Genomic DNA, 25,236 nt, shown 5'->3' on the forward strand with positions numbered 1-25,236 from the left:
GAAGGGAGTACGGTCCAATGATGCGCTACGCGTGATAAGAAGCGAGGACTACTGAAAGCTACCAGAGACTGATGACTGATGACTGCTGAGTCGATGATAGAGAGCAAAAGCAGTAGTCGCAGTAGACGTGGAAGTAATCAGGCGAGAGTGCTACGAAGGAAAGCCCTTTCTGAATGACTAGATGCTTGCCGAGTGAGAGTGAAAATGAAAATCACGCTGTGAGCGAGTGCTATTCAACTGAGACGAAGTTTTTGAAGTTGACGTGTCTACAGCTATCGGATCCGCTCTCTTACGCAGGTGGAGCGACCGGTCACAGGAGCACAAAAAGAGCCGCAGCGACAGCAATGTGAGTGGGCGAGCGCGAGAGAAGGCGAAAACGCGTCGGGTGTTGATGGATACGTGAGTGAAGAGGTTGGAGTGATTGGCGATTATCTCCAGCGAAAAGGCTGAAGGATGGCAAAAGGAAATCACTCGGCAATGTCGCACTTTCCACGGGCCGAAGTGGAGGGGCCTCGTTCCGACTCACTCAACCAACGTAATCGGGTCTGTGCTCGATAGTACTCGGACTCGGATCGATGCGATTCGAAGGAAACGTGGTTCGCAAGAAGTACGGAGAATAGATGGACTGGACAGACGGATGAGACAGGTCACAGCCGAGGTCAAAACACTTGGTCTACTCCGAGTATTGATTGGTGAATTGGAATGTTGGGTCAGAATTCAAAGGCAATTGCCCATACGTACAGAAGTCGTGCAGTACAAGACGCCAAAACAGCGTCAGAAGACACGAAAATAAATGAAAGTACCCGTCTCAACCCCTCGTCGTCACTTGGTGTCCCCCGAGAAATTCCCCAACCCAAGTCCGAAGTGATGTCTGGTAGTCTGGGTGGCTGCAATTAGAAGAGGCCCGCCAAGACCAAGGTAGTGTGCGGCTTGCCGGTGAGCTCGGGGAGCTCGTCTTCCATCCTTCTTTTCTCTCTGTCGCTCTAGCATCTCTCCCTTATCAATCTACATCCGTCATAATGGTTTCTATGAGAGTTGGTTCTTCCGCCCTGCGCGCCTCTATGGCCGCTCCTTCTACCCTGAGACAGGCCGCGCTCAATGCCACCCGCGCCTACTCTTCCAAGAGCACTGTACGCCTCGACCACTCAGACTATCTGCCGCCGCAATCCGCTCGTCATACTGACCCCGTTATCTAGTCGCTCAAGGAGACCTTCGCTGCCAAGATCCCCGGCGAGATCGAGAAGATCAAGAAGCTCCGCAAGTATGTCTTGCTACTCACCACTACACCACCGACAATGTTTATCAGCGACTAACACATACTCCAGGGAGCACGGTAACACTGTTGTTGGTGAGGTCACCCTCGACCAGGTCTACGGTGGTGCCCGCGGCATCAAGTCCCTCGTCTGGGAGGTACGATACTCGAACACGTTCTTGAAAAAAATTGGATCGGTGGCTGACAGTATACACAGGGTTCCGTCCTCGACTCTGAGGAGGGTATCCGTTTCCGTGGCAAGACCGTAAGAAGTCCAATCGGCATATCGAAGGACCACAGCTAAGACAAAAACAGATCCCCGAGTGCCAGGAACTTCTCCCCAAGGCCCCCGGCGGTCAGGAGCCCCTTCCTGAGGGTCTCTTCTGGCTCCTCCTGACTGGCGAGGTTCCCTCCGAGCAGCAGGTTCGCGACCTGTCCGCTGAGTGGGCTGCCCGTTCCGACCTCCCCAAGTTCGTTGAGGAGCTCATCGACCGCTGCCCCAACACCCTCCACCCTATGGCTCAGTTCTCCATTGCCGTCACCGCTCTGGAGCACGAGTCTGCCTTCGCTAAGGCTTACGCCAAGGGCATGAAGAAGGCCGAGTACTGGGAGCACACCTTCGAGGACTCCATGGACCTCATTGCCAAGCTCCCCAACATTGCCTCGCGCATCTACCGCAACGTCTTCAAGGACGGCAAGGTCCCTGCCACCCAGAAGGATAAGGATTACTCATGGAACTTGTCCAACCAGCTCGGTTTCGCCGAGAACCAGGACTTTGTTGAGCTGATGAGACTCTACCTCACCATCCACACTGACCACGAGGGTGGTAACGTTTCCGCCCACACCACCCACTTGGTCGGTTCCGCCCTCTCATCTCCCTTCCTCTCGCTCGCCGCTGGTCTCAACGGTTTGGCTGGTCCCCTCCACGGTCTTGCCAACCAGGAAGTCCTCAAGTGGCTCACCGAGATGAAGGCCGAGGTTGGCAACGACCTCAGCGACGAGTCGATCAAGAACTACCTCTGGTCTACTCTTAAGCAGGGCCGTGTCGTTCCCGGTTACGGCCACGCCGTCCTGAGAAAGACTGACCCTCGTTACGTCTCTCAGCGCGAGTTTGCCCAGCGCAAGCTCCCCGAGGACCCCATGTTCAAGCTTGTTTCTCAGGTCTACAAGATCGCCCCTGGCGTTCTTACCGAGCACGGCAAGACCAAGAACCCCTACCCCAACGTTGACGCCGTAAGTTCACCTCATGCCCTCGAGCCGCAAGCAAATCCAGCTAACTTGACATTTCACAGCACTCCGGTGTCCTCCTCCAATACTACGGCCTCACCGAGCAGAACTTCTACACTGTTCTCTTCGGTGTTTCGCGTGCCCTTGGTGTCCTTCCCCAGCTCATCATTGACCGTGCCGTTGGTGCCCCCATCGAGCGCCCCAAGTCCTTCTCCACCGACGCCTGGGCCAAGCTCGTTGGTGCCAAGCTTTAAATTTCTGACCGATCGAAACATCGGAGCTAGGCTTTTGTCTATCATGTACTACTATGACTTTTGCGATTGGAGCAATTAGGGTTGATATCATATAAAACGCCTTGATTATTTCTATACACTTTTTGACGTTGAGAAGTTGAGCATCTTGTTGTTGATACCGAAGACATGGCAGGCCCATGCATGACATGATTGACCGAGACGTGCATGAAGTGCTCATGCTCAACAAAGACCAACCACGGACATGATCGGATCCCCGAGTTCGGACAATTTATTGACTATCAGGTCGGCTCCTACTATTTCGAGAAGTTTGTATGAGGACCCGAAAGTCGACGACAAGGTTCCACGAAACACATGTAAGCAGTGAGCCGATGTGAAGAAGCAGGTCATCGGTTGGTTGCATGGTTGAAGAAGCAGGTCATTGGTTGGCTGCATGGTTGAAGAGCAGGCTGTGTGATATAGAAATTCGACATCGGCTTCGGCGTGCTCAACGGTATCGGGACAGGTCTGGTGCTCGAGTCAGAAGGCCGATAATTTGGGGATGGTCAGCAGGGCCGAGCTATAGCTGTGAACAGCTTTCTCTGCGACAATATCACGACGGCTTAGGCAAAATGAAGTGCTGAGCTTCAACAGATCAGCGGTGAATTGCTTCTGCATGCGACGGGTCTTATCAGAAGTGTAGTTGGCGTGCCGCAGCGGTGAGAGTGAGGAGAAGCCGAAGTGAAGATGGTCTTAGATAGCCGGCGCGGGTAGTCACGGGCGGTAATGAATTGAATGGTCTGATAAATGTCCGAAGCAAATAAGAACAAGTGAGCGACGATGGTGAAGACAGCTCCTCCATCTCTTCCATTTTCCTCTCTTCATCTGTCACGTAGCAGAAGTCAGGTTCAGCTCTCCGGGTGAGTTTTCAGAAACAAAGATATCGGGCTGGTTGTTGGCATACAGTTTTGGATTGGTGCAAGCGCTGAGCCCTCAACTGCTGCAAGCTCTCCCCAGACTAACTTGGACACTTGTTTCCCAGCAGTCCCTGAATCCGTTCTCCCCCCTCTCTCTCTCTTCTCCTCTCTTCCACGCCAGAAGCCTCCGACTACGCCCGCTCTCAGGAAGTCTACCTTGTCGTCCTTTAGCCGTCGAGCAACCATAAAACTGTAGCGAAGAAGCACACTCCTGCCTCGGTCCGGCCTTGTCTCCCGCTGCCATCTTTTAGAAGCATGAGCACCACTACTCCCGCTGCCGCCCAAGTTGGCGTTGCCGCTCCTCCCAAGCTCGAGAAGAAGCCTGTCAAGTTCAGCAACCTGCTGTGTAAGTTTGAAAAGTGAGAGGGTAGCGCTGGTCGCAGTGAGCTAACGCGTGTGTCGCAGTGGGTGCTGGTTTGAACCTGTTCGAGGTGACGACCTTGGGTCAGCCCCTGGAAGTCACAAAGACGACCATGGCTGCCAACCGTGCCGACGGTATGGCAGGAGCCATTAGCCGTATCTGGAGCCGTGGTGGTGTCTTTGGCTGTAAGTCCGCATGAGAGATCCTCCATACGACAATCACTAACTTGTGTGTGTGTGTGTTGCGCAGTCTACCAAGGTCTCATCCCTTGGGCTTGGATCGAAGCATCCACCAAGGGTGCCGTCCTCCTCTTCGTCGCATCCGAGGCCGAGTTCTACGCGCGCAACGCTGGCGCCAACAACTTCGTCTCCGGAATTACTGGTGGCATGGTCGGTGGTCTCGCCCAGGCCTACGCTACCATGGGTTTCTGCACCTGCATGAAGACGGTTGAGATTACAAAGCACAAGGTGGCGGCGGCTGGCATCAAGCCCCCGGGCACTATGGAGACATTCATGAACATTTACCGCGCCGAGGGTATCAAGGGTATCAACAAGGGCGTCAACGCCGTCGCCGTCCGCCAGGTCACCAACTGGGGATCCCGTTTCGGTCTTTCCCGTGTTGCCGAATCTGGTATCCGCAAGGCTACTGGTAAGGACGAGAGCCAGAAGCTTGGTGTCCCCGAGAAGATCCTCGCTTCCGCTCTTGGTGGTGGTCTTTCCGCCTGGAACCAGCCTATTGAGGTTGTCCGTGTCGAGATGCAGAGCAAGACCGTGGACCCCAACCGTCCCAAGAAGATGACTGTCAGCAACGCTTTCAAGTACATCTACCAGCAGAACGGTATTAAGGGTCTCTACCGTGGTGTCATGCCTCGTATCGGTCTTGGTGTCTGGCAAACCGTCTGCATGGTCGCACTCGGCGATGTAGCAAAAGAAATGGTTGAACGAGCCACAGGCGAGGCTGTTACCGCTAAGCACTGAGGTCATACGCAATCCTAGAATCGATGGTATGCATTTGATTGCACAAAGTCGAAAATGGAGGAAGTCGCAGCATTTCGCGGTTTTGATAGACACGGCCCATCATAGCATTTGCCTTTAGCGCCTGTTGAAACACACAGTACGTTAGGCAGAATCATCAGCATACAAACTTTGCATCTGTTCATGGTTCTGGTGTGTGTTGATTTGTGATGAAAGTAAGGCTACGTGACTTTCCGTGACTTCCCAAGATGGCCAAGTAACGATGCCGGGGTAACGACCCTGTCTTGAAACTATGGATGGCCATATCGTTGTTTCGCCCACAGTGAACACTCCTCCTATAGTCAGTGCCAATCCACAAATATCCTGTCGTAATGCAGAGTGGTTAGTCGGAATACATGTAGTGGGTCTATTATGAAGTGATGCCTCAAACATCGTTCTGCCGACTTCTACGGCGTGGACGACGTGAAAGATAGCAGAGCCCAACCTGAAGCGAGCTCAACACCCGAGGTCATATTTCCTTGTTGGAGATGATGAATTCCTGTGCTTCCGAACTCTGCAGAATCACGTTGTGACCGACATCAGCATTGGCTTGACATACATGTTCAATGTAAACAAGACAGTGTCCTTGTGGATTCATCCAGGGTATATAAAAATCAATCCCTAACCACCTCAAGCACCTTCGCTAAACCCAAACAAAAAGAGCCCATACAGAGCAGCATATACAAGAAATTGACACCCGACCAACCCTCACACTAAGACAGTGATCAAGGACAGTAACATAGCAAGGCTTGCCAACCCACCCAGCGCACCACCCCCAGAAGAAAGAGCAGCACCACCAGAAGTGAAGGGAGCAGGAATACTAGCATTAACAAACGTAGCCCCGCAAGTCCCGTCAATCATCGAAGCCGCTTGAGCATAAACACCTGCAACAGGTTGTGAACGATTGGTAGCCGCGCTCGCAAACACCGACATTGTGTTCCTCAAGCAATTCGAACAACTCGGTGCTGTGGTGCCTGGTAATGAGACGCCTAGGGGAAGGTAGTAGATATAGCTATCTGTTGGCGAAGTCGCGTTTATTGCATCTGAAAAGCCTATATACTAATTAGTCCGTCACTTAAGAAGTAAGATGTGAGTAGGAAGACAAGCTTACAATAACCGCCAGTATCGGTATTCAACAGACAACCGGCATGATAAAGGGATTGATAGGCCACAAAGCCATCATAAGCTTGCATAGCCATAGGGTTCTGATTCGCAAGGTCTGGGGCACAGTTTTCTGGTGATTGGATCTGTCGGGCTAGAGAGGCCATTAAGGTGCTACAGCCGGAGAAGTTCACACTGCATGATGCCGCGAGCGTTTGGGCCAGTCTGACTGGTGAGCGTTGGACATTAAAGAAAGAAGTAGATGTCTAGTAAGACAAAACGGTATTAGTTTCATGACCTAGTGGTGGCGAGGGAGAGATGCTTACCTGTAAAAGAAGAGATAGAGGAACACATGAATTAAAAGTATCGTCATTAAGAAAATCCTTGAAGAAAACAGGACAAGAAGAAGTCGTAAAGTTATTACCCAGACCGGTATCAAAAGGTCTAGGAAGTGCGTCCGAAGAGCCAGTAGAGTCGGTAGAGCTCGAAGCAGCAGCTGAAGACGTTGATGTCGAACGCTCTACTCGTTTGAAGATACGCATGAAAGACGCTTCCGGTGGTGTAGTCCGATCAAAGAGTAGTACACTTCCAGAACTCGTTAGGGCTTGTGGCATTTGCTCTTCGTGTACGTTTGAGGTGGCTGCAGCAACACATTGCAGACTGCAGAAATTCAAGAAAAGGACAAGACAAGCGAGTGTGGAAGCAGCTCGCGAAACGCCATGTGGCTTTCCCACGCGATGTCGTAGGGCTTTCGGTCTCGAATATAGATGTGAGGCGTTCGAGAGCGTTGTTGATATGGTATCTTTAGAGTCATTGCCGACCGTTACGTCGTTACGGCACTTGGATGGAGAGGCACCCCATCTGTTCATCCCGGCAGCTGGAGGCTGATTTTGATCGACGCAAAAGATTCAAGTTTATCGTGTAAGATGAGATGGATTTACTTGCCCTTTCAGCGACGTCCTCTCATATTCAAGATTAAAACCTTTTCGGGATTAGAGGCTAGTCTGTTCTCCTTCTACAGACTCCCAGAGAATCAAGTAGAGCTCAAACAATTATGACGAATTCTGTAACAATCGGTGTCGCAAATTTGGTGGTTCAGGATCCAAACGGCCGAGCAATCCGTGTTTCCAGTATAAAAAGAGCGTGAATTGCAAATAATCCAGAGAGTCTCGTTTCAGCGAATGTTATGCACAGTTGGAAGAAGAGCGAGTGTGTGTTTCTAGTCGAAGCAGGAGAGACAAGTCGAGTTTGTATATGAGCTGGCGCCAGTCCACACCATCCTCGACAAAAGTCAATGACTTGGTCAATCTAAAAGCTTGACAGACGACGGTCCATGCCAATAGCCTCGATGCATAGCCATTACTAGCGCCACAACCCATGGCGGTCGTGGCTTCCATCGCTTCTTGAGCGTGTCCGCACGGAAAGGAATTGCGAACCCGCTTCGTCAAAGCCTCAGCCCAGCTTGGGTTTTTAGTGTTCAGCCCATCTCATCACCGGCGGGAAGGAGGGGGTGGAGATGCCCACCAACGGCTGCTGTGCAGGGTCGTTTGACATTTCTCAACGACCAACTTTCGGCATCGTTCAATTCTAGGCGATTTTTTGACCCTGTTCCTTGCACTCTATTGCGCGTTCCTGCATGATCTTCTCTTGCTCGCGCGTTTGTATGGACGCCAAGGCCGTGATCGATTTCTGACCCCCTCAGCTACACATTTCTCCTCGCCCTGTTTGCACGGACAATCGAGTCTCGTCCAGTCTTGTCTCACAGCGGGCTGGCTTCGCGGCAGCAACCGCGATCATATCAAACCTTCCCAATTTCGCATCCTGCCGTATCAGAAGAAGAGAGGCGAAAGCTGAGGTAGCAGAGAATTTTGCGCTGGGCAAAAACAGGGAAAGTGCTGTGTAGGTATTCATGCCACTTGGCAAGTACGTCCCTCTACTGCCTTTGGGCGCCCACTTTGTGTACCTTTAACGCTCTCAGCTCTCAAGTGTTGCGTCAGGGCTGACTGAAGATTGAGGATGAGCCAGAGCAAGGTTGATAGATGTCTTCCATTTCTGTGCATATGCAATATCGTCGTTGCACATGCGGAACAGTCGATCCGGGGTGCTTCTATACTTTTGCTGATCACTTGTTCCTTTCTAGCATTCAATATAAGCCACATCTTGGGAGCCGCTTCTGTTCGTGCCCTAAAGCTCGCCTACTTACACATAGGAGACAAGAGCCGACGACGACCCTCTCTTAGTGACTATTTACATTAAGCAAGTAATTGATCCATCACTCCTTTCGTACACAAGGTGAATTTATTGTTCATATGCGATATAGTCTTACAATTGATTCATGGGTATCGAGCTATTTTAAAAACAGAATGCTTCTCGCTTGCGGGTATGAGGGTCAATCAAAAAACATAGTACTTGTATGCACGCGTCATTGCCATGGAATTGTGTCGTTAGTGGGGATCGCGGAAGTCTTTGAGCATTCGATGATCATATCAAGCATCCTGATAAGGATCCATCATGTCGTCGTGAGGATGCAAAGCCAGGTCCAATTGCTGAGCTAGTCGTTGCTCCTCAAAATCAGGAGACAATCCACCTAGCCAGAACTGACCGCCAGAAAGAGCTTCGCGCTCGACAGTGGCCTCGATCGCTTCTGTTTTGGTGTAGCCATGAACGATCTCAAGATGGACCTCGAGATCGAAAGGTTTGATGAAGCGATGCTGGCAAGTGTCGTCAAGGCAGGCAATGTCTCTCCCATGTTCGTAACCAACTCCAGTAAGTCTGGCAAGCACCGTATTGTGATCTTCGGGCGGGAAAGCCGTGAACGAGTCGTCCTCCTCTTGTTTAGTTCTCTTCGCCGGGCGAACGTATCCGGGCAGATGCAGGTGTTGGGTGCGGACATGCTCTTCGAGATTCGCCTTTGCACTAAAAGCACGACCACAAGCGCCACGACCATCCCAGGCAGGAACACGCTTCGAGCCTGTAATGTCGGTCTCTCCGCAGATGAACTGCTTCTGCTTCCCGTGCACGCTTTTCTGGTGAACAACAAGATTGCCCTTCTTTGTGAAACCACGACCACAGTCAGGGTAGTCACAGACGTAGTTGCGGCGGTCTTCAATATCACCATGTTGAATCTCCATGTGTGCTTTGAGGTCGCGATTGGAAGCGCAGATGTGGCCACACTGCAAGCAGGTAGGCGGATGCACCGTCTTGATGTGTTGCTGCATCTCGATGTATGTAGGGAAGCCGACGGCCATGGCGAAAGCATCTTGGTTCAAACCCGGATCAAGGTCAGCCATTTCAGGAGAGCAAATCTTGCACCAGAAGCGATTGCCGCTATGCTCGCGGTCCTTGTGGGCGATCAGATGGGTTGACGTCTTGAAGCGGGCGTCACAAGGCAAGCCAGTAAAGCGATCGGTTTGGTCGCATAGGTAGGGCTTTTCGTGGAGGTGGACGAGCTGAATGTGTCTGTCGAGGGTATCCTGCTTGCGGAAGTTCTGATTACAGGGAGGGAAATCGGTACAGAGGAAGTCTGGCTTCGAGGTCTCATGCGTCTTCTTGTGTTGTTTTAATCGCTGAGCAGTGTGAAAGCCCTTGTCGCAGTCAGGCCAATCGCAGACATAGTCTCGCACATCGTCATGTTTTGCTTTGATGTGGTGCTTCAAGTGGCTTTCACGGAGGAAAGTTTTGTCGCAGCCTTCTTGGGGGCAAGAGAAAGGTCGTTCATTGGTGTGGGAGCGTTTGTGTTCTTGGAGACGGACGGGACGAGAATAGGATTTGGTGCAGCCTTCAAAGTCGCAGGCATACTTGTTCTGTCGAGGTTTGGAGGGTGCCTTGGATGACTTTGGCGATGATGGTTGAGTCGAGGTGCCGGGTGTGGAAACGGGTGATGCGACAGAGAAAGTGTCGCCCTTGTCACTGCCCTCTGTGGAACGAAGCGTTAGATGAGAGTCGATGACGGAGGAGAAAGTGCTTGTTACCATCTGAGAGGTCGTGAGTGTCTCCGACTCTGCTCCTCTTGACAGAGTCTGGAACATCATCCGATGCAGCTTTGCGCTTCTCGCCGGTAGCACACATCACTCCTTGCAATCATGGGACTGAGATGAGCGACTGTTTTTCCACCTTGATCACGCGAAAGCGCTTTCTCGAAAACTTGTCTCGAATCTGGGGTCACTTTTCTGCCACAGCCTTCACCGCCTAGCCGGCGTCCGAGCGCCCTCACCCTCCTCTTGTCCCGTCGTAGCAGTCGGCCAGCTCTCGTTTTGACGTTCAACTTGACTTTGGTGAGTGGCCAAGTCCAACAGGTGTGCTATCTTCCAACCATCTCATCATGACAGATTCCATGTATCATGCTGGAAACTGATAGGAGTGCCGACAAGTCGCAACAAATTGCCAGAATGAAATGAGGGATCGGATTCGAATACCCGATTTGTGCTGCTATCGCTCGTCATAGTGCGGGGTGGAGACAGGCATGCCGCTCCACCTTCATAAACATGGCGTATTCTGTCTACTCTCAATTCTTTCTCTCTTGCTTCTTCTTTCACATCACTGCAAAATGTCTGTCCAAACCACTGCTACTATCGCCTCCTTCGGGGGTCAGCTCCTGAAGCTGGCTCACAAGGCTGCTTCGACCAACTGCGAAATGAAGTTCAACTTGTTTCTCCCTCCTCAAGCTCTCAAGAACTCCGCATCCAAGATCCCCGTACTCATCTATCTCTCTGGTCTGACTTGCACTGGTGACAACTGCTCGGAAAAGGGGTTCTTCCAGCACCGCGCCAGCGAAAAGGGAATTGCTGTCGTCTACCCCGACACTAGCCCGAGTACGTCTGCTTGTACAATGTAAATTCCTAGCTGGAGTCACATCTAATCACGTATACAGGAGGACTTGGTATCGCTGGTGAGGATGACTCGTACGATTTCGGTTCGGGCGCCGGCTTCTATGTCAATGCCACGAAGGAGCCCTACAACAAGGGTTACAACATGTACTCATACATTACCGAGGACCTCCCCAACGCTCTATTCTCAGAGTTCAAGCAATTGGACTCGGAGAGAGTTAGCATTACTGGCCACAGCATGGGTGGCCACGGTGCCCTGACTCTGGTATGCTTCATCTCCTTCGATCATGATTGCAAGCTAACACGAGCATCTCTAGTTCCTCAAGAACCCCGGCATGTACAAGTCCGTTTCCGCCTTCGCGCCCATCGCCAATCCTAGCAACTGCGACTGGGGCAAGAAGGCTTTCTCTGGCTACTTTGGCGAGGATCAGAAAGAGAAGTGGGCAGAGCACGACGCGACAGAGCTCATCAAGAAGTGGAAGGGTCCCTTGGATATGCTTATCGACGTCGTACGTACTGTCGGAATTTCCGAGAAAAGTCTGTATTGCTGACATAACCTTGCAGGGTACCGGCGACAACTTCTACAAGCAAGGCCAGCTCTTGCCCGAGAACCTCACCAAGGCTGCCAAAGAATCAGGCAACGACAAGGGCGTCAACCTTAGAATGCAACCCGACTACGACCACAGCTACTTCTTCATGGCTTCCTTCGCTGATGACCATGTCGACCACGCTGCCAAGTACCTTCTGGGCTAGTGAGTGTTCATAATTGACCTCGGAGCAGTGGGCACACTAATTATGCTCCAAGCCGGCGCCCTCTTAAACAAAAGCTCTAGGCGAAATATATGTTTCCCCACATGACGATACGCCAACCTGATGACAGCGAATTTCCGTATAATGAACTGATTATCTCGATGTATATAATAGCAATACGCTTATCAAGGAGAAAGGTTTACCAATCATGCCCTGTAGACGCGACTTCGAGCAACATGTAGTTCGCGAATCATTTGTCTACACCACATCCACTGGACTTAAGAAGACACCATCAGTGCCGGCTTCCGTGGCTACCAATCACAACATCCAGTGAAACTGTACACGCATCCCCACTAACCGTCCTTTTGGACTGCACGGGACAGTAATAACGATCATTCCACATATGCTGGATCTGTCGAAGCTCCTGTCTCCGGAAGAATGCCATGTTGCCTATCCACCCTCCCGGGCGACATTGTCTAGAAATGCCTCTGCAGCCATCTTTAAACACTGTTCGACTACCGAGCATGTCAAACAGCCGGTACCATACACGCAGCTCCATTCCTTGGTGCAGAGGTGTGTTATCTCACCCCTTGCGTGGTAACCGCACGTTGCCTTGGCAAAGGGTGTTGTTGACTATTCACTGCTCATATTCGACACCGACCCCGATACCAGGAACTCACTGCTCCTGCTCTTGGCATTCATAACATCTCGAAAGTCTCGCGAGCACATTTGAAATCATGAGGCCTCATTTGGCTATCCTGGCCGTTGGCCTCTTTGCTTTCGTTCGCGGGCAAGTCGTCGGCAATGACAACATCACCACTGTATCCACTGCGACATGTTCATCAACAGGAACTCAAACATACGCTTACGTCGACCCTTCAGGCATACAATATAGATATCAATGTGGTGCGGGATCCGGAGGCACCCAGACTTCCGCTGTACCTTCGGCCAGTGTCAGTAGTTGGCAAGCCTGCTTTGCCTTCTGTGATAACCTTGCCGGGTGTAATGGATTCACATACGTAAGTCAACCATATCAAACAGAACAGATATCTCGACATGGGTTATTAAGCCAATAGATCTGACGGAAACTATACTAACGCGACGCTGAGTAGAACAATGGTGCGGTCAACGGAAATGGGCCTGGCCAATGCCTATTGAAGGCCGGAACGACCAATAACTTCGCCAGTACAGCTACTCTTACCGCGACGCGAATTGCTGGCTTGCAGGTACGGTACCTTCCTAGTAAGTACTAAGAGATAAAGCCACGCCAGTTGACTAATATGCTCTCCATAGAACCTATCCCCTCCTTCTCTTGTCCACAACAAGATCAACAAACCGTAACGGACCTGGGAGGTCAAGCATATGTCATTCAATGTGCTCACGATCTAAGCGGTGGATCAGGCCCTGGTATGCTTCTCCAGGCAGCCAACAACTTCAACGACTGTTTCGCATCGTGCGACAGCTTCACTCCGGCTCCGACTGAAACTCAATACACAACTTGTAATGGATTCGCCTACTCTGGAGTGGCCAATGGAGCAGGACCTGGCAATTGTTACCTCAAATATGCGACTGTACCTTTGACTATCAATCCAGCCACCAACACCAACAATGTAGGCGCTATCAGGGTGGCTGCGGCACCGGCTACCGCAACCACTACCGTATTATCTGTGTCCTCGTCGAGCTCTTCCGCATCTAGCTCATCTTCTAGCTCTCTATCTTCGAGTTTTAGCTCTTCTCTAGGGTCGTCCTCGGCGTCCGTAGCTCAGGCGGTGTCTGCGAGTCAGGCCTCAGCAACTTTTTCGAGCTTCTCATCCTTTCCAAGCTCTTCTAGCTCATCTGTATCTTCGAGTCTGTCGTCCTCATCCTCATCGAGTCTGTCATCAAGCTCATCGTCTTCAATTTCGAGCGTTTCGTCTTCGATTTCATTTTCTGCAGGACAGGCGTCAATTACTGCTTCCCTTCTGTCTAGCAGTTCTTCGTCATTTTCATCCTCTTCGAGCTCAAGTGTGAGCTCGAGTCTATCATCCTTATCATCATCTTCTTCATCTAGCCTTTCCTCATCTCGGAGTTCGAGTTCGTCTTCTTCAACCTTTTCAGACACCTCTATCCTCACAGGACCGTTTTCTTGTAATTCTACAGTCACGGTCACTTCTACTTGGACACCGCCTTCTAGAATGGAATTATAAAGAGCATTGGAGCCGGGGATACGGGTTGTTCTGCTTCAATCAATATGGAAGTGTTGGGTATATGTTGTTTACAGACAATGGTTTCACGGCGTTACAAGAGTTCCTCATATAGTTTGGCAAAGCAACAAACTATCTATTCGCATCTTGTTTTGAATTGTAAGAGTGAAAGACAACAAACGGCCATCGTGTACACTTCTCTGCATCTTCCATGTTTTCCTGTAGGCAGATAAGGATGACGGGGCAAATGGGGAGGCTACTAAAATATTGCTTCTTTGTTGCGTAGCTAGTAGCAAACGGAAGCTTCTATCTGACCCTCTACTATATAATCGGTGCTTTCCACCTTCAGATTGGATGGTTGGTTTAATCGATCTCAGGTCTTACTCGTACATAGTCTTCTCTTCCAGACCTCTGCAGGTCTGGTCCGTACAAATCCATCTCTTTATTGAACAGATTAATGTTCTCCGTCGGGACCGTTTCTCTACCAGCCACTCTGCGCAGGTGTCGCTATAAAGTTGTGTATGCGTGTATGAAGGGCAATCTTGTGTAGATTTGCGGAAGCGTGCTTGTGTAAAAGGCAGTGCGGGAGCCCGCGGCGCGTCGATAGTACTGAGATTGTCCGGTGTGATTAGCAGTCATGTCAACGCGATTGCCGAATTTCGAGGCATATCAACGCGAGTATAGCTGGTTTTTGAGTACGACATTGGCGCAAAGGGAGGTGTCTCGGATGTCGAGCATGTCGCGACAATTGTATCAGTCGCTCGCTCATGACATCATCACCCACATCTTGTGCTCTGACATGGCATAACTATGTAAGCTATGCAAGGTGTGCAAGGCTTCGAGGACTCAAAATTACAACACAACAGCAGCTCTCTTCAAATTAGACATTGTCGTAAATGTGGCCATGTTCAAAGTAACCTGAGGTGCGCCACAAAATTCGAGCAGAAGTTTCTATCGATGAGATGATCATACTCAGATTACTTATGGTGCTTTGACATCTCCCAAAGGCCATGAACTGTACCCGCCTGGCAGATTGCCCACATCGCAACTTCCCGGATTCTCGAAGCTCTCTGTACTTCCCATACAGCCCGGCACAGCCGTAATGTTATACCACTGACAGTCTATGGACACGGCACCACCGATAGTGTCATCGCTCCCCTCGTCACAGACTTCGCCAATCTTCTTGATGGCACTGGTGCATTGGTCTTTGTCAATCTTGATGCCGGTCTTGTCCAGGCACTCTTTGTCGACGTAGGCGAAGAGTGTTAGCTTTGCGCCGTCCAAGCCGTCGTTTCCGGTGTCTTGGACAGCATTGGAGTAGGGGTTCAATGGCACGGTTCTTAGTCCTTCGCCAGCATGATCATCGCAGAATTGATCGGCATAGGCTTCCAGATTGTGCTTGCTCATCTTGTATGGCTTGTCGACGTTGCAAGTTGGTGTTGGCTCTGCAGGAGGGCTGGGAGTCTCGGTGGGCTCGAGACATCCGGTTGTTGCTGTGCCGTAGAATGACCAGACAGACATGCCGTGTTGCTTGTTGTCGTTGCAAGTACAGTAAGGACCGCCGTTCTTTCCGGTGGCGGTTTCTGTTCTGCATTCGGTGGGAGCGGTGGTAATTGTGGGTCCGTGATCGATTGTGATTGTCTCAGTGGGCAGGGCGCTGTAAGAGCAGGGAGCTGTCTGACTGGCAATGGTCGAGTACACGCCAACCTTATATGGGTCGGTAGCTGTGCAGACGCACCAAGTAGCTGGGCTTGCTTGTTCGGTGCCGTAGAAGTCAGGACCATCGCTGTTGGCAAAGCATTTCGCAGGGGATGAGTCTGAAACAGTGAGAGCGGCGATTGCAATCAGGATCTGCTCTCTCTCGTCCCACCACTCCTGATCAGATTCCTCGATGTGATCAGGGCCATCTATGACTGGGACGCATGCACATCCTTTGTCATCTCCTTCGGTGCATTTGTCGTCATCATCACCCTTGCACTTTTCATGCGTGCAAGGCCATGAGTCAATATCGGCTGCCTTTGATGGATCGCACTGCTTCGTATCGTCATCATCGCCAGACTCTTCACTCGGTTGACCAATACCATTAGCAGGAATGTTGACGATAGCGATAGCACCGGAGGTCTCGAGTGCTGCTAAGAAAGAAGCATAGATAACCATGGCTTTCTTCTTCTGAGCTTCCGACTCGATGGCAGCAATAGCCGAGACCATCTCGGCAGGTGCATCTTGTGCTAGCTCAATACCTATATCCTCGAAGAATGTCTCATCTTGCCAGAAGTTGGACGACTCTCCAGTCTCTGGAATCTCTGGTTCAAAAAGTTCATCATCGGCTGATAAGTCAATGGCCTCATCAATGAGACACGAGGAGCCTTCTCTTATGTAAGTACATGTGACTGAAGGATGGCAATGTCAACTTACCAGACTGTCTCCTGGCAATCGAAGATCGACGGCGGAAAGACCGTTTGGTGTTCCTGCGAGAAATACCACACTTTGAGATGGCATCCCCAGCCTTGTCTTTGAGCGTGTTTGCAAAGCTCTCAGGGAAGGTGATAGTTATATCTCCATTCTTCCAGTCAGAGCCATCAGCTGTAGCAGTTGCGACCAAAGCTTGCACTGTTGATGTTTTGGTCTTTGAGCCTTCTGTCTTAGTCTCCACTGTCAAGAAGTCGGTGTGTCCTTCGATATACTGCTGCTGTTAGCAAAGTCTCAGAGATGGGCTTGATTCGACTCACGTGATATTCGTTACCAGAGATGGTAAGAACCGGATGATCAGGTCCGAGGTCACTCAGATGATACACTCCAGTATCTCCAAGATCATCGGTCACAGGAGTCACGCCGATCTGACCAGAACCGGTCGGGTTAATAGCTCTTCCGGTGATTGTTGCTCTTTGCTTGTTGATCGAGGATACTGTGAAGCTGGGTGATGGAGTGTGGGCAGGCAGTTGTGCATCAAAAGCGTGAGCCAATTGAGCGATGCTCGCTGCAAGCAGAACGAGGTTCTTCATCTCGAAGCACAAACTTATAGAGAATAAGAGTCGAAAAGGTGACGGGGATGAGGTGGACTAGGAGAAAGCAGTAGCACTGCGGGTCTCGAAGATATATCGAAATTCTGCTTGCCTTTTGCTTCGTTATATTGACACAAAATCAGGCCCTTCTTGTTTTTCTTGCCAATGGAGGCTTATGAGCTGGAGTTGCAGAGGGCTGTGCTCTTGATCCTTCATCCTTCTCGGTCACAAGTCGCTGTTTGGAGATTTAAATCAAGGCATCCTTGCCATGACTCTCGATGTATCCATCACCTGAGTAGGAGGGGGTACATCCTTGTAAATCCTACATCCTTCGCAGAAATGTTCTACTGCGACCCATAGAATGAGTCACTAGGTGCAGTGCCGTTGATTTTGTTAAGGCACGTACAGTTGTTGGTCGTACTTGAAGTAGGACTACTATAAGAAGGACGTCTCTTGGTAGGTGGCCTCACCTTGGCAGCAACGCCAACCAACTTCGGACCCACACCAACATGGAGTTAGCTGAAACACACCAAAATCTTCGAATCCTTCACATGAGTCGAGAGGCGATTCCTCTCAGCAGGTCACTCACGAGGCCTGCCACTATCAAGTAAGTAATCGGAGCCTGGGTTGTTCCTCTAGATGTGATGGGTCGGATATATCTATCTTACCTCGCAATCATCAGTCTCTTTCCCTTCATGTTCATTCATCTCCTTTCCGCCTCTGCTTCGAGTGTTCTTTCGTATATTCACCTTCCCACTTAGCGCCTATGAAGTTCTCTCTAATGCCGGTGGCCGCTGCCACCTTGTTTCTGGCAACTGTTCAGTCCTATACCATTGATCGAGAGAGTTGTGCAAAACACTACGATCTTGTACAGGAAATGGTGGATGGTGCGTGGGTTCGAGCCAACGCTGCCTTGGTTCGAGCTCAAGCAGATCCACATGACGCCGATACGGAGCGACTGCTGAGAAACATATTCGATGCCGAAGGCGATGAGGCAAGGAGAATTGTCCTCGAGAGAATTGAAAGGAGTACCGTGAATGGTAACCAGGATTTCGGTATCTTCCAATTCGAAGAGAAGAAAGACATCGCGCGCGACCGGTACAAGGTAGACTTGTTCAGAAACGATGTGGTCATCTTTTGCAATACAGATCGATACAAGCGCTTCTCAAAGGATCCAGAAGCAAAGTTTGGAGTATTGTTTGACGAGGGTAAGTCAAAGGCTATCGCCGCGACCTACCGTCAATGCTGACGATGCTAGTTTTGGAAGAAGCGGTCGGCATGACCGACGGGTGTGGCGCTGCATTTGCCTGGACACTTCCATACAGAAGATACAACGTTATTCAGCTCTGCGACTGGTTCCTCACCTACGCGGCGAATAAGAAATATAAGACGATAACAGATCTGACGTCGATCAAAGGAAATCTTGCGGCTGCAGGTGCAGACAAACTCATCACCAAGGCTCTCTACACGCCGATTGACCTCATTCAGCTGTGGGACAAAGTTATGTACCACGAATTTTTCCATACTACTGCTGGCAAGAACGCGGAGGACTATGGTGGCTTTGGTGGCTATGGTTGGAAGAACGTCAAGAAGCTCGCAAAGAAGAACAAGGAGCAGGCGGCGAACAATGCTGACTCTCATGCCTTGGTCGGCGCTGCATCCTGGCTTATGGAAGAAGGATATGCTGTCGGGGATGACGGAAAGATAACCAAGATGGAGTAGACTCAGGATGTAGACTCTCGTACAGTGGTGTATGTCTTCTGCGTGCGACATCGATCAGAAGTGTTGTGTTGACGAAAACGATGACTGGTCGTGGTGCACCGAGTTTGAGTGAGGTGGATGCCAAGACTTGCGCATTGGCCGCAGTGGGCAGGGTGATTTGCAACTTGTTGATCGTTACGTCGAGTGCCTTGTGCACCGTCGTCTCACATCAGGCCGCATCCTGCGCCCCAGGTAGGTAGTGAAGGCGTGATGGATGTGTAAAAGCTATAAGACGCAGCTGAAGGTTGCTTCGCCCTACTCTCTCCTTGCCGCGACCAACGTAAATGTCTTCCTTATTGTCCCTCCTCGGTCTGCGACAGTCCAACGATGCACCGTCGCCATTGAAGCAGCTCACATCCAAGAAACCATACAGCGTACCAGGCCCATCCTTCGCTTTACGACGCCCCTTGACACCGCCCGGTCTTCCCGCCGCACCCTATATCGCTCGACCCCAACCGCAGAGTCCTCTTCTCTCGCTTCCTGTCGAGCTTCGTCTTCATATCTGGACTCTTGTCGTCGGACCTGGCCGGGCTGTTCCACTCGACTACTGGAAACAAGCTTTTGAAAGCAGAAATGCTGCTGTCGTCGGCCTTCCTCTTGACGATGGCGACTTGACCGGTTGGGAGACAGGCTTGCTGGCGTCTTGCAAGCAGACATACACCGAAGTGCTGCCCATGCTGTTACGTGCAATGAAGATCAAAACGCGCATACCGGATGTCATGATAAGGTTGCCTCAGCTACTGCCACCGCACAGGTTGCATACTATAAGGAATGTGGAGTTTTTATGGTTCATACATTGTCCGCCAGCCATGGATCCCAACACCAAGGCCGGACGCAAGGAGAAGGAGAATGCATTGCTACTCAAGGCTATTTGTGAGCTTCTGGGCACATTGGATGGGCTGGAGGTCTTCAAGTGGCATTTCGCATTTAATAGGAGTGGATGGGAAGACGTTGAGCAGGCCATACTGGACGAGATCAACAAAGCTAGGAAAGGAAGGCAGGACTGGGAAGTCATCTTTTACCAACATCTCTCGCCAGGGACTGGTGGGAAAGATTGGAATGGTTTGACCATTACTTACGCGATCTGATTCCGCACTTGAAATCCCTTGCCGCACCTCCTCAGACATCTTCTCCTTATCTAGCACTTCGACATCGTGGGCGAATTGACCTTCTTGACCATCGATGCGCTGCTCAACCATCTTCCCGGGTGTCCATACAAGAGCAGAACGACAGCCACAACCATAGGCGCGAACTCCAAACACCCAAAGTATACTTCATGCGAAGAAAGCTTCTGTAGCAACCCCTCCGCTGTCTCGGCCAATCTGAAGCATGTCCTGAGATAGACAGCCAAAGCCGCCACACCGACACTGGCCAAGAACCCGACTCCAACCTTCTGCGGACTAGCCCTTGCCTTGACCAAAATCCAGGCAAAGACGACCAAGAAGAGTGCAAATGAAAAGACCTGGAATGCCAGACCAGCGAGTAGGATATTGTTGTACGTCGAAGGATCTCCATTGCGGCCAGAGTATGCAGTTCCAACTAAAGCAGCACCAGCGACTTGCAGAGCTGTAGCGAGAACATCGCATCCCACGAAGCCCCAGAGGACAAGTTTTGGAGGTAGGGGTGAATATTCGCGGCCGTAGAAGTCTATCAAGACTGAAGCGATGGTGTAGATGGAGGCGCTGAAAAACACTGGTGCAACGACAATGCAGAAGTACTATGTGACTGATCAGTGATGTCTCAGACCACAATATTGGAAATGGTATAAGTACCTGGGCCACGAAATATGGTACAGCATAAGGATCATCGACATGCGACATAATACGAAAGATGTAGCCGATAATCTCCATCGCCGTACCTACGGCAACAGGCACAAAGTACCACGTTCGGTACTTGGAAAGGAGAAATACATGTCCTGCGAGCCCTATAGCGAATAGGACTATAGCAATAATTGACAAGACAAGAGATGGGATATACCTATGACGTAGTTAGTAAACACATCTATCATGGTAAAGCCATCAGTGTGCTGCCAAAACCCACCCATAAATGATAATAGAAGAATCTTGCATGTTTGAACTAGGTGAATTGCTGTCACAAGAGATTATGATCATCCTTCGAAGGGATGCCTGCTGCCTTTTGTTGTTTTCGACTTGTCATGCATGCCATGGCGGAGTTGAGCGAAAGGATTCAAAGCCCGTTTCGCAACTGCCATGGCAGTTTATGCTTTTTCCTCTCTCATACGCACTCATTTCTGGGCAGACAATGTACATACAAAATCGATTAGTGCACAATACCAAGAGATGGTCGCTTACTTGACTTGTAGCTTGCAATCGGCTGAGGTAATACTGCCACATTCTTGAGCCTATTCCATTATTTCTCATCTCGCAGAGTCTGCTTACTCAAAACTCGACCTTTTCATCTCGTGCTCCATCCACAAAATTCGCTGGCTCCCTTCTGCTCCGATCGACCCTTAGATCAAAGATGTCAAGTCTCTGATATCCTCCAACAACATCGTGATATTGTTTTCCCTCCACGCACTCTTCCACATCCAAATCAGCATACAAAATATCCTCTCTATCCTGCAAATACTCCGTCTCCGACTGCTTACCCGCCTCGTCAACAGTAAACCCAACCTTCAACATTCCAGTAGGGTCCAAAAACATCGTAGCCGCCCTCTGAGATAGCTGCAATGTCTGTCTGACACCAACTTCATCACTCTCTCCCTTCGCTACAATATCAATAGCTGCATCATCCAAAAACGCAGCATTAATGATACCAAAACATTTGGCTTCAAAGCAATGAGCAGCAGCCCTCGTCCTATTAGCAGCCAGATTATCATAATTCTTTCCCTTTTGCGCCACAACATCTGGTCGTAACGCTCTAGTCGGCCATGCCGCAGGCCAAGTGGAAATATGGATTTGCTCGCCCTGAGCCATTAATGCATATCTCGCCAATGGATTCGTATTCTCTCCACATATCAAGTTTCCAATTTTGCCGTATTCTGTATTTGAGACTTTTAGGCCGTTTCCATCTCCAGCACTCCAGGTCAGTTTTTCGAAAAAAGTGGGTTGGAGTTTACGGTGGTGGTTTAGTATTTCTCCATTATTTCCGATGAGTAAGTTGGAGTTCCAAAGTGTTGCACTGCTCCAGCGAGCTTTTTCTGATATGCCGATGCTAATCATGATCTTGTGTTTTTGAGCTGTTGCTCGTAGAGTTTCGATTTCTGGGCCATCGGCATAGATGGATTCTTGAACCATACGCTTGAAGAGGTCATGGTTTTCGGTGGGTGCTCGTATGGCACTCCAGATTGGAAAGGCGGAAATGTAGGTTTCTGGAAAGACTACTAGATTCGCTTTGTTGGCGCTTGCTTGTGAGATGAGTGTGATTGCTTTTTGGGTCGTCTTTGAGGCAGAGAGGAAGACGGGAGAGACGTGACATGCTGCTGCTCGGAGGATTTTTGAAGTCATGATAGAGTGTGGTTGTTGATGTGAAGCCTGACGTCGTGTATCGATCCTGTCAGGAAAGACTCAATGATCATTGAGCGATTGATGTCAAGGCATATGTATCTCTTGATGGGCGCAGAGATCGCAATGGAAGAACTGAATATGTGTGGAATGAATCCATGCTGCGACGACTGGACAAGGCTTACTAGACATGTATGCGGATAGAGCGGGTATAACGGATGACCTCGGTGACCAGAGCGGGGAAGGAGCGACCAAAGTGTAAACACTCTTGCTACAAACATTGTCGCAATGGAGAAGCAGATATTTGATAATGGCCGTGAAGCGTTTCGTTCTTGCAATTAGTTGTGTATATAGAGAGACAAAACAAACAGATCATCATCCTTTCCAATCAAGGTTACTATTCTTCTTACTCGCCCTTGTAGCCCTCAGTCAGGGTGACAGGACCAGTGTAGACCTTTCTTCCTCTGAAGACCCAGTCGACAACAGCGACCACAAAGACAACCATGAACATGAGCACCGACCAGTTAAAGTCGGCGGCAGCCTTGGAAGTGGTCTGAGGCCAGAACATCCAGAAGAACACAAAGCTCGAGTACAAGACGGCGAACGTGTTGATAGGAACACCCCAGCGTCCAAGAGACCATCTGCACTTGGGCAAAGATTCGGGTTGAGTAATGCGGCGGTACAGAACACAGCCAATACTGACGACGTAGGTGATCATCAGAGAGGTCAGGTTGAGAGAGACGATGGCGTTGAAGGCGGCGTCAGAGCCAATGTTGATGAGCGAGAGCAAGATGGTGAACATGCAAGTGACAGTGACTGAGTTGATAGGAATCTCGAGTTTGGGGTCGACCTTGGCGATCCAGTTGCTGAAGGGTAAACCTTGATCACGAGCGAAGGACCAAGTCTGGCGAGAGGTCGACAAGTTGTAGGAGAGAGTGCCAGCGTAAATCAGGATGATAACGATTGCCGAGAGGGTGTTGAAAGCGGGCATACTAAAGGCGTTGGTGAAGACATACATGTATGGGTAGCCGGAACCATTGCTGGCATCATCAATGGCACCAGAAAGGTCGACAACGCTGAACATGTATGTGATCAAGAAGACAAGACCCAGGGCGCCGTTCAAGAAGTAAGACCAGATCATTGCTCTTGGGACGTTTCTTCCAGCATCCTTGACCTCTGTTATTAAGTTAGTCATCATACAACGCAATTCTCAAACTTCAAGAAGACTTGCCTTCAGAGACGTGGGCAGCTGCATCGGAACAGATACAGGCATATACGGCCGAAACTTGACCAACCATCAAGGAGAGACCCATGGAGCTCCAGCCACCAGAGTTGGTGAAAGTTCCGAAGACATCCGATGCTTTGTTTCTGGGAGCGAGGACCCAAATCATGACAATGATGACCAAGAAACCAAAGACGTGGACAATCATCATGAGGTTCTGGAAAACAGGCATGGCTCTGGATCCCCAGATGTTTGTGACCCATACGACGAGAGTGATAGCAATGACCAACAAGGTACCTTGCCAGTTTGCGTAGCCGTAGTTGGGGTCCTTTTCATAGATCAAAGACTGGATCAAGGTACCGACGAGATATGGTCCAGAGGCTGTACCGGCTTGCCAAGAGAGGGTTGACATCCAACCACCGAGGAAACTCAGAATCTTCTGTTGCGATGGAGGAGCGAATTCGGAAATCCAGTGATATTGACCGCCAGCCTGTAGCAGTCAGTAAGAAGAACACAACGCAATTGACTGGGGTAGATGCACGTACGGTTGGGCACATGGATGCCATCTCGGCCAGCGAGAAGACGACAAAGGTGAAACCGAAGAATGTCCAGATGTAAGACCATACGAGACCTGCAAGACCGCCGTTGACCATTCCCGAAGTGGTAGCGGTAAGAAGAACCTCCCAGGTGCCCTGAAGGATGATGGTGAAAGCGATAGTCGACATAGTACGGAAGTTTCTCCTCAATTCTTGCTTCTTGCCCATACGCTTCATCTCACGCGCGTCAACACGCGTGAATCCAGTGTCGTTCTGTGCATTGCGCAGATGGCCATGGTAATCGAGGTCGGCGTCATCATCAATACCATCAAAGCTGCGAACTTCCTTTGTTCCAGAAGCAAGACCAGGCTTGGTGGCAGTCTCGGGCATGACACTGGCCGACGAGCTGGATGCAATGGTGTGATCCATGGTATCGTTGCTTCCAGGACGCACTTCAGCAACGAACATGGTTTATCAAGCCTCGAGAAAAGTCGGTCGGAAAGGGAGATCCGCCACCTTTAAACAATCGACAACAAACCGGATCTACCTTGGCGGGGCGCGAATGCTCTTAAGTCATTGTAAAACGATAGAAGGGTCGCTGGCGGCCCGTGCAATATGTATGCGAACCTTGATCACCCTAAGGGCTGGGCAGTGTGCGGATGGGGGTGTGGACCGTCTGCCGGACGTTGAACTTACACCAGCGACCGGAGGTGAACGAGGTTCGAGCTTTTTCGTTTAACGGATTTTGCTTTTATTCGAAGACTGCTTTGGGTAGTCCGTGGAAATAGGTCAAATGATGCACGTATTTCGACAGAATATCTTCCGGCAAAAGGCATCCCTCCACGGCGAGGCTTGTTGGTCGTGGGCGAGTCTCAGGAGTTTCGCCTCAGCATGCCGAGCGAGAGATCTGCTTCGTGCATATAGTACACGGAAGGTGCAGGCCTATGAGTCGTCCACGGCGAAACAAGTTCGCTGTTAGACTTTGAGATTGCTTGAAGCCACAAAGCAGTATTCTGAAGTCAAATATCCACAAGCGATATAGACATCTGGACCTCGGGCTTTGCAGACACAGCTAGGGTCCTTATATTGTAATATATTAAGCGCAAGTGAGCCGAATTGGCCCTAAGGCCTGAGGTCTCAGTGCCGACAGGAAGGCAGACCGATCAACTGTAGACCATTCAGCCGAGTGGATACGGCTCTACGAGAGTGCAGGTTTACGTATTTACGTATTTACGTACGTTAGAAAATGGTTGACCCATATACGAGTAAGTAAGGCGCATCTAGGCAAGAATAGGGAAGCGAAGCCCGGCTAAGAAGTTTTCTGAGGCGTT

At 50.3% G+C, this 25,236-nt stretch overlaps 12 protein-coding genes across 12 annotated transcripts; 6 read left to right on the top strand and 6 right to left on the bottom strand.

Moving 5' to 3' along the window:
* Positions 1-1,019: 1,019 nt before the first annotated feature.
* AUEXF2481DRAFT_69614 (uncharacterized protein) lies at positions 1,020-2,733 on the top strand (the record flags this gene model as incomplete). Its single annotated transcript, XM_013484727.1, has 6 exons — positions 1,020-1,130; positions 1,197-1,261; positions 1,326-1,410; positions 1,470-1,517; positions 1,568-2,485; positions 2,545-2,733. 6 exons carry the CDS (start codon positions 1,020-1,022, stop codon positions 2,731-2,733), a joined length of 1,416 nt encoding a protein of 471 aa, XP_013340181.1.
* A 1,208-nt stretch (positions 2,734-3,941) lies between these two features.
* Positions 3,942-5,024, top strand: AUEXF2481DRAFT_69670 (uncharacterized protein; the record flags this gene model as incomplete). The annotated part of the gene is made up of 3 exons (XM_013484736.1): positions 3,942-4,032; positions 4,092-4,232; positions 4,297-5,024. 3 exons carry the CDS (start codon positions 3,942-3,944, stop codon positions 5,022-5,024), a joined length of 960 nt encoding a protein of 319 aa, XP_013340190.1.
* An 867-nt stretch (positions 5,025-5,891) lies between these two features.
* AUEXF2481DRAFT_49044 (uncharacterized protein) lies at positions 5,892-6,613 on the bottom strand (the record flags this gene model as incomplete). The annotated part of the gene is made up of 3 exons (XM_013484717.1): positions 5,892-6,112; positions 6,172-6,427; positions 6,488-6,613. Coding segments are annotated over 3 exons (603 nt in total), but the record flags the coding sequence as incomplete, so codon positions are not given.
* Positions 6,614-8,443: 1,830 nt separating this feature from the next.
* Positions 8,444-10,337, bottom strand: AUEXF2481DRAFT_82977 (uncharacterized protein). The gene is made up of 2 exons (XM_013484741.1): positions 10,133-10,337; positions 8,444-10,077 (listed from the first exon to the last, which is right to left on the bottom strand). Exons 1-2 carry the CDS (start codon positions 10,227-10,229, stop codon positions 8,648-8,650), a joined length of 1,527 nt encoding a protein of 508 aa, XP_013340195.1. The 5' UTR covers positions 10,230-10,337; the 3' UTR covers positions 8,444-8,647.
* Positions 10,338-10,707: 370 nt separating this feature from the next.
* On the top strand, positions 10,708-11,740 carry AUEXF2481DRAFT_69638 (uncharacterized protein; the record flags this gene model as incomplete). Its single annotated transcript, XM_013484730.1, has 4 exons — positions 10,708-10,972; positions 11,032-11,252; positions 11,305-11,496; positions 11,552-11,740. 4 exons carry the CDS (start codon positions 10,708-10,710, stop codon positions 11,738-11,740), a joined length of 867 nt encoding a protein of 288 aa, XP_013340184.1.
* A 734-nt stretch (positions 11,741-12,474) lies between these two features.
* AUEXF2481DRAFT_91986 (uncharacterized protein) lies at positions 12,475-13,318 on the top strand (the record flags this gene model as incomplete). Its single annotated transcript, XM_013484761.1, has 4 exons — positions 12,475-12,756; positions 12,850-12,979; positions 13,031-13,144; positions 13,200-13,318. The coding sequence occupies 4 exons, from the start codon at positions 12,475-12,477 to the stop codon at positions 13,316-13,318; spliced, it is 645 nt and encodes a 214-aa protein (XP_013340215.1).
* Positions 13,319-14,824: 1,506 nt separating this feature from the next.
* On the bottom strand, positions 14,825-17,079 carry AUEXF2481DRAFT_43893 (uncharacterized protein). Its single transcript, XM_013484710.1, has 3 exons — positions 16,650-17,079; positions 16,336-16,603; positions 14,825-16,286 (listed from the first exon to the last, which is right to left on the bottom strand). The coding sequence occupies exons 1-3, from the start codon at positions 16,920-16,922 to the stop codon at positions 14,902-14,904; spliced, it is 1,926 nt and encodes a 641-aa protein (XP_013340164.1). The 5' UTR covers positions 16,923-17,079; the 3' UTR covers positions 14,825-14,901.
* Positions 17,080-17,593: 514 nt separating this feature from the next.
* AUEXF2481DRAFT_82981 (uncharacterized protein) lies at positions 17,594-18,644 on the top strand (the record flags this gene model as incomplete). Its single annotated transcript, XM_013484742.1, has 2 exons — positions 17,594-18,130; positions 18,181-18,644. The coding sequence occupies exons 1-2, from the start codon at positions 17,689-17,691 to the stop codon at positions 18,642-18,644; spliced, it is 906 nt and encodes a 301-aa protein (XP_013340196.1). The 5' UTR covers positions 17,594-17,688.
* A 182-nt stretch (positions 18,645-18,826) lies between these two features.
* AUEXF2481DRAFT_461026 (uncharacterized protein) lies at positions 18,827-19,927 on the top strand. The gene has a single exon (XM_013484762.1). The coding sequence runs from the start codon at positions 18,968-18,970 to the stop codon at positions 19,769-19,771; it is 804 nt and encodes a 267-aa protein (XP_013340216.1). The 5' UTR covers positions 18,827-18,967; the 3' UTR covers positions 19,772-19,927.
* Positions 19,870-20,659, bottom strand: AUEXF2481DRAFT_55221 (uncharacterized protein; the record flags this gene model as incomplete). Its single annotated transcript, XM_013484718.1, has 2 exons — positions 19,870-20,365; positions 20,430-20,659. Coding segments are annotated over 2 exons (726 nt in total), but the record flags the coding sequence as incomplete, so codon positions are not given.
* A 286-nt stretch (positions 20,660-20,945) lies between these two features.
* Positions 20,946-22,358, bottom strand: AUEXF2481DRAFT_43896 (uncharacterized protein). Its single transcript, XM_013484711.1, has one exon. It carries the CDS (start codon positions 22,148-22,150, stop codon positions 21,083-21,085), a length of 1,068 nt encoding a protein of 355 aa, XP_013340165.1. The 5' UTR covers positions 22,151-22,358; the 3' UTR covers positions 20,946-21,082.
* A 195-nt stretch (positions 22,359-22,553) lies between these two features.
* AUEXF2481DRAFT_69594 (uncharacterized protein) lies at positions 22,554-24,142 on the bottom strand (the record flags this gene model as incomplete). Its single annotated transcript, XM_013484724.1, has 3 exons — positions 22,554-23,321; positions 23,389-23,859; positions 23,915-24,142. The coding sequence occupies 3 exons, from the start codon at positions 24,140-24,142 to the stop codon at positions 22,554-22,556; spliced, it is 1,467 nt and encodes a 488-aa protein (XP_013340178.1).
* Positions 24,143-25,236: the final 1,094 nt, after the last annotated feature.

This window comes from Aureobasidium subglaciale (genome assembly GCF_000721755.1).
Source record: "Aureobasidium subglaciale EXF-2481 unplaced genomic scaffold scaffold_27, whole genome shotgun sequence".
Lineage (NCBI taxonomy): Eukaryota > Fungi > Ascomycota > Dothideomycetes > Dothideales > Saccotheciaceae > Aureobasidium > Aureobasidium subglaciale.